Source organism: Arachis hypogaea, chromosome 15 (genome assembly GCF_003086295.3).
Source record: "Arachis hypogaea cultivar Tifrunner chromosome 15, arahy.Tifrunner.gnm2.J5K5, whole genome shotgun sequence".
In the NCBI taxonomy this organism is placed as follows: Eukaryota; Viridiplantae; Streptophyta; class Magnoliopsida; order Fabales; family Fabaceae; genus Arachis; species Arachis hypogaea.
Window position 1 is genome coordinate 135,144,274 of NC_092050.1, and position 6,754 is coordinate 135,151,027.

The following is a 6,754-nucleotide window of genomic DNA, read 5'->3' on the forward strand; positions in this document are numbered from 1 at the left end:
AACCGAACTCGAACCGAACCGGTATTATTAAAAACCCTAATATAAAAGTGGCCTTCCTCCACAATTCCTCCTAATCTAGCCGCAGCCATCCCTCACCTACCAGGAACCCTAACTCCTCAAGCTCTCTCTCAGTCTCTCTAGCGTTGTGTCTCAGCGCCGGACCTCCTCCTTCTTCTCCGCCATCGACGTCGCCGGACAGCACCATCGCGGTAGTGCGGTCCTTTCCTATCCTTCTCCCTTCCTCGTAGGCTCGTAGCGTTCCTCTCTGTCCCTCATCCTCGACGGCTCCACACACCACCGCTCCAACAGCCGTCTCCTCCACGAACCAACAGCCATCGTCGTCCTCAACGAACCGCAGCAGCACGCACCAGACGCAGTCGAAGCTGCTGCCGTTCGTCGCCCATCTCTCCGTCGTTGAAGCCGTGTCACTGTCCAGTCTCTTCTTCTCCGTCATTGAAGCAGTGTTGTCCTTCCATCTCAGGTTATTTTTTTTGTTTTGATTCTACTTATTTTTTTTAATTCTGGTTTAGTCTTATGGATTCAGATTTTTTTTTATTCTGAATTTTTTGTTCTATTTTGATTTAGGGTAATTCTAGTTTAGGGTTGGTTCTGAATTTTTGTTTATTCAATGTTAATGCAGGAAAGGGAAAGGTGAAAGAGGAAGAATTTGTGGAATTAGTGCACCACATGAAAATTGTGGAATTAGTTTGGTTGTATTTCTGATTCAGTTTGGTTTTATATTTTGATTCAGTTTGGAATTGATGCACCATTTTTGCAAATTTTTTGGAATTAGTTTGGTTGTGTATCTTGATTTTCTTGATTCAGTTCAGGTTGATTATTGTTCCATTTGTTTCTGCTGTTTTTGCCGCATTTGTTAATGATTTTAATTCGTTGTGCTTCTGCTAATTTGTTAGAAATTTGAGTCAGATTGATCATTGTGCTTCTGCTTTTTTTGTAAAATTGTTAATTATTTTAGTTTGTTGTGTTTCTGCTCATTTGTTAGTGATCTCTGAGTTAGGTTGACTATTGTTATTTGTGAGTGACTGTGAAATGGTATAATGGTATTTATTTGAATTAATTAAATAAACCGAACCAAACCGAACCAAACCAAACCAAACCGATTTTAATTGGTTTGGTTTGGTTCGGAGATCTTGAAAAATAAACCAAACCAAACCGAACCGCAGTTTTGATAAAAGATCGGATCGGATGACTTTTTCTCAAATAACCGAACCAAACCGCACCGCGAACACCCCTAGCGACAGCTAGAGAGGGAAAATTTCGAGGAAGGTGGGTCTGTCCTTGAGGGGCCCACCTCTGACAAGGTATATATGAGGAGGGTCCTATCCCTCCCCCCGAGTTACGTCACTACACCTTTACTCACTGCTACTTGCATACTTCCTGACTTGGGCGTCGAAGTGTCATTGCAGGTGGCTCCCCCCATATTTCACGAAGAGCTCGGGAGGTCGTTCGCTCGCGCATCACTCACACCAGACCCAGATTCAGGCCTACCCCCATCAACATCCAGGGATCAGCCCCACCCTTTCGGAACCCCGAGTTACCGAACATTGGTGCCGTCTGTGGGGACAAGCCTGGCAAGGATGGACTTTCTGTTAAGTCCCGTAGAGGTGAACCACGCAGGGAGGAAATGGTCCCGAGAAGCGATATGGTAGCCTCAGTGGCTTCCTCTCGCGAATGCACCAGATCCCCCCTGCGACAACCTGAGCTCCCTTCGCGCTCCTACGGTAGGCGACCATTCGGCGGAACAGGTAGTGATAGCGCCAGAATAATACAAGAGCTGCGCCACAGAGTGCAAAATCTAGAGTGGGAGGTGGCCAACAGAGAGCACCACCGACCAACTCCAAGGCAAGAGTGCTCCTGGTCTCCTCAAAGAAGAGGGAGAAGTCCCCAAAGGAGTCACTCCAGACGTACCCTGAGCCCCCAATCGGAGGCAGAAAGTCAAGGAAAAAGCAGGGAAGCGCCAAGGAGACGGCGAGATTCCGTGATTTACACCCGACCCCCGACAAGAAATACTGCGAAGGAGAACCGAGAAGACAGCAGAGAAAGACCAAGGAGAAGGCGACCACCCGTGATCATGGGGGCAACCCCTTTTCATCATTCGATCCTCGAGGTCCAGCTACCGAAGTACTTCGATAAGCCAACAGACATGAGGTACAATGGGACCCAAGACCCCTAAGAACACTTAACGGCCTTTGAGGCCAGGATGAACCTGGAAGGGGTGGATGATGAAGTAAGATGTCGCACCTTCCCCGTGACCTTAGCTGGACCGACAATTCGATGGTTCAATGCTCTCCCCCAGGGTTCTATAACCACCTTTGCTGACATCAGTTGCGCCTTTCTAGCTCAGTTCACCACACGCATCGCTAAAACGAAGCACCCGATCAACCTGCTCGGGGTGACACAGAGAAACAGCGAGCTGACCAGGAAGTACCTTGATAGGTTCAATGACGAGTGCTTGGAGATCGATGGCCTAACCGACTCGGTGGCCAGCTTGTGCTTGACGAACGGGTTGTTGAACGAGGATTTCAGAAAACATCTCACCACCAAGCCCGTGTGGACGATGCAAGAAATCCAGAACATGGCCAGGGAATATATCAATGATGAAGAGGTTAGCCAGGTTGTGGCAGCCAACAAACGGTAGCCCGCCTACAACCATACCCGTCAGGCCGGTAGCGAGGAAAGGCCCAGGGAACACTCCAAGGACGGGGCCCCGGCTAAAACTTTCAAGCAGTTCCCCCGGGTAGGAAAGTTTACCAACTATACCCCCCAAACAGCCCCAATTGTCGAAGTTTATCAACATATCGCCGACAAAGGCATCCTGTCAAAGCCCCGACAACTGAAAGACAGAACGGGGGAAAATAAAAGCCTCTATTGCGATTACCACAAGGGGTACGACCACAAGACTCAAGATTGTTTCGACCTAAAAGATGCCTTAGAGCAGGCGATCCGGGAAGGAAAGCTGGCCGAGTTTTCTCACCTTATAAGTAAACCCCGGAGACGGGATCGCGATCGGTCCGGCAATGACAGAAGCCGCACCGTGAACAGAGACAAGAACCAGAGGACAATGAGCGCAGCCTCACCATCGTGAACGTCGTGGTCGGAAGAGACGTGGCTCCTAGGTCGAAATCGGCAAACAGGAAGGACGCTAAAGTCTTGGCCGTGTCATCATCCGGTTTTGCCCCTCCCTCCAGGAGGATACCGTCAATATCATTTAGACCCGAAGACCAATGGTTTGATGACTTATCAGAGAACCCTCCGATGGTGATCACAGCTAGAGTTGGAACTGGCTTAGTAAAGCGAATCCTGGTTGATACTGGAGCCGACTCGAACATCATGTTTCGCAATGTGTTTGATGCTTTGGGCCTGCGAAACGCCGACCTAAAGTCTCACCGACACAGCGTAGTCGGCTTGGGGGATAACTTTATTAAATCAGATGGAATAGTCTCTCTACCAGTGTCCATAGGAGGAGGAAGAGGGAAGAGGTCGGTGATGGCGGAGTTCGTGGTCTTGAGGGACTCCACGGCCTACAACCTCATTTTGGGAAGAAAGACTATCAACGAGTTCGGAGCAGTGATTTGCACAAAGCTATTGATGATGAAGTTTGTTACAGATGATGGGTCAGTTGGATTCATCAGGGGAGATTTGGAAACGGCAGTCGCGTGCGACAACGCCAGCCTCTCCCTGAGGAAGAAATCCAAAGAGGCATCCTGAGTCTTCCTCGCCGACCTGGACGTCAGGGTGGACGACAAACCCAGGCCAGAACCCGAGGGGGACCTCGATAAGTTCAGGGTCGGCAATTCAGAGGAAAAGTTCACCTTCGTGAACAGAAACCTGTCCCATGACTTGAAAGAACATTCGGTGGAAATGATCAGAGCTAATGGCGACCTATTCGCTTGGACGCTGGCCGACATGCCGGGGATAGACCCCTAGTTCATGTCACACCATCTGGCCGTGAGGGCAGAGGCCAAACCGGTGGCTCAAAGAAGAAGGAAAATGTCCCAAGAAAGGGCGGAAGAGGTGGCCAGGCAAACGGCCAGTCTGCTAGAAGTGGGCTTCATTCGGGAACTCGACTACTCGACTTGGCTGTCAAATGTAGTCTTAGTTAAAAAGTCCAGCGGGAAATGGAGAATGTGCGTGGATTATTCTGATCTTAACAAAGCATGCCCCAAAGATTCCTCCCCCCTCCCCAACATTGATGCTCTTGTTGACGCGGTGGTGGGGTACCGGTATCTGAGTTTCATGGACGCCTATTCTGGGTACAATCAGATACCGATGCACCGGCCAGACGAAGAGAAAACGGCGTTTATAATGCGAGGAGGAACGTACTGCTACAAGGTGATGCCATTTGGACTGAAGAACGCAGGGGCTACGTACCAAAGGTTGATGAACAAGATATTCAAAGATCTTATCGGCAAGACAGTGGAAGTGTACGTAGACGATATCCTGGTCAAGACCACCAAAGCTGAGGACCTCATCGGTGACCTGGAGAACGTGTTCGCCTCCCTTCGGTGACACGGCATGAGGCTTAATCCGCTCAAATGCACTTTCACCATGGAAGCTGGAAAATTCTTGGGGTTTATGATAACCCAAAGAGGAGTGGAGGCCAACTCGGAAAAGTGCAAAGAAATCAAACAAATGAAGAGCCCGGGATGTGTGAAAGATATCCAAAGGTTGGCGGGAAGACTTACCGCGCTATCTCGCTTCCTCGGTGCCTCGGCGGCTAAAGCTCTGCCATTCTTCAACTTGATGAAAAAGGGGATAGTGGTCGAGTGGACCCCGGCGTGTGAAGAAGTTAGCATACGCACTCCTGACCTCGTCCCGCAGGCTGCGGCAATACTTCCAAGGACACCAGGTAATTGTCAAGACGGATCAGGCAATCCGCCAGGTACTCCAGAAACCCGATCTGGCGGGCAGGTTGATGACTTGGGCTGTTGAACTGTCCCAGTACGACTTGCAATATGATCCCAGGCACGCGATCAAGGTTCAAGCCATGGTTGACTTCCTAGTAGAAGTCACAAGAGACCCTACCGGAACACCGAGCACACGGTAGAAGCTCCATGTGGACGGAGCATCCAACCAAACATTCGGAGGAGCAGGAATCATCCTGAAAAATCCAACCAGAGTTGTATATGAGTAGTCAGTCAAGTTTGAATTTCCGGTATCAAACAATCAAGTGGAGTACGAGGCCCTGCTGGGCGGCCTAGTTCTAGCAAGAGAGGTTGGAGCCACCAGATTAAAAATATGTAGCGACTCACAGGTCGTGACCTCACAGATCAATGGGACATACCAAGCCAGAGATTCGCTATTGCATAAATATCTGGAAAAAGTCAAACAGTTGAGCAAGCAATTTGAGGAAGTCACGGTGCAGCACGTCCTGAGAGAGAGGAACACACGGGCAGACTTCCTGTCAAAACTAGCGAGCACAAAGCCAGGGACGGGAAACCGATCTCTCATTTAGGGTTCGGTAAAAGAACCAACAGTGACCATACATTTAACCCAGGCAGATCCTTCCTGGATGGACCCAATCACCAATTTCTTGGAAAGCAGCAAACTCCCCAGTGACGAGAAGTTGGCAAACACGATAAAGCGAGAGGCGGCCAAGTATGCGATCATACAAGGTCAGTTGTTTAAGAAAGGGCTTAGCCAACCCCTGTTAAAGTGCCTGCGTCCCGACCAAATGGACTACGTGCTTAGAGAAGTCCACGAAGGATGTTGTGGTCACCACATCGAGGGAAAGGCCTTAGCCAGAAAGCTCGTTAGAGCCGATTATTACTGGCCCTCTATGATGTCGGATTCTAAGGAATTCGTGAAAAGGTGCAGAAGATGCTAGGAGAATGCCAATTTTCACAAAGCGCCAGCGGCCGAACTGAGCCTACTAACGGCGTCCCGACCTTTCTCGCAATGGGAAATCGATCTGTTAGGACCCTTCCCGGTCAGGCCAAGGCAGGTCAAGAACCTAATAGTGACTATTGATTATTATACCAAGTGGATAGAGGCCGAGTCATTGGCTAGCATATCCTCGGCAAATTGTCGGAAGTTTATGTGGAGGCAAGTAATAGCCAGGTCTGGAGTCCCAGAAGTCGTCATCTCAGATAATGGGACGCAGTTCGCCGATAAGAAATTCGGAGAGTTTCTTGCCGGCTTGGGCATAAGGCAGAAATTCTCGTCATTTGAACATCCCCAAACCAATGGCTAAGTCGAAGCTGCGAATAAGGTCATCTTGCAGGGCCTCAAAAAGCGACTTGACCAGAAAAAGGGAGCATGGACAGACGAGTTGGCCTCGGTCATCTGTTCCTATCGCACAACTCAGCAATCGTCTACCGAGGAGACCCCCTTTCGACTCACATATGGGGTAGATGCCATAATACCCGTGGAGATCGGTGAATCGAGCCCACGGCTACTCTTGGGAGGAGTCGAAGAAGCCGTAGAAAAGGACTTGATAGACGAGGCTAGGGAGATAGCCCACTTATCGGAGACGGCGTTGAAGCAGAGGATAGCCCTTCGTTACAACGCCAAAGTACTCAGGAGAGAGTTTGAGCAGAGCGACCTGGTCTTGCAACGTAACGATGTTGGACTACCGACACCTGGGGAAGGAAAGCTGGCGGCGAATTGGGAAGGCCCATACAGGGTGAAGGAGGTGCTCGGCAACGGCGCCTACAAACTGGAACGGCTTGATGGCAAAGAAGTGCCGAGGACTTGGAACGTGAGCAAGCGTTCTACTGGTTCAATCGATTGA

At 49.8% G+C, this 6,754-nt stretch overlaps 2 protein-coding genes across 2 annotated transcripts; both read left to right on the forward strand.

Moving 5' to 3' along the window:
* Positions 1-2,221: 2,221 nt before the first annotated feature.
* LOC112748975 (uncharacterized) lies at positions 2,222-2,659 on the forward strand. The gene has a single exon (XM_025797238.1). The coding sequence runs from the start codon at positions 2,222-2,224 to the stop codon at positions 2,657-2,659; it is 438 nt and encodes a 145-aa protein (XP_025653023.1).
* A 2,874-nt stretch (positions 2,660-5,533) lies between these two features.
* LOC112748976 (uncharacterized) lies at positions 5,534-6,754 on the forward strand. The gene is made up of 2 exons (XM_025797239.1): positions 5,534-5,824; positions 6,245-6,754. Exons 1-2 carry the CDS (start codon positions 5,534-5,536, stop codon positions 6,752-6,754), a joined length of 801 nt encoding a protein of 266 aa, XP_025653024.1.

Bases quoted from the DNA above. Each gene is read 5' to 3' on its own strand.
- LOC112748976 (XM_025797239.1), top strand. From the start codon at position 5,534: ATGGACCCAATCACCAATTTCTTGGAAAGCAGCAAACTCCCCAGTGAC. The intron at 5,825-6,244 runs GTGAAAAGGTGC...GTCATCTTGCAG, and splicing joins TGTCGGATTCTAAGGAATTC to GGCCTCAAAAAGCGACTTGA.
- LOC112748975 (XM_025797238.1), top strand. From the start codon at position 2,222: ATGAACCTGGAAGGGGTGGATGATGAAGTAAGATGTCGCACCTTCCCC.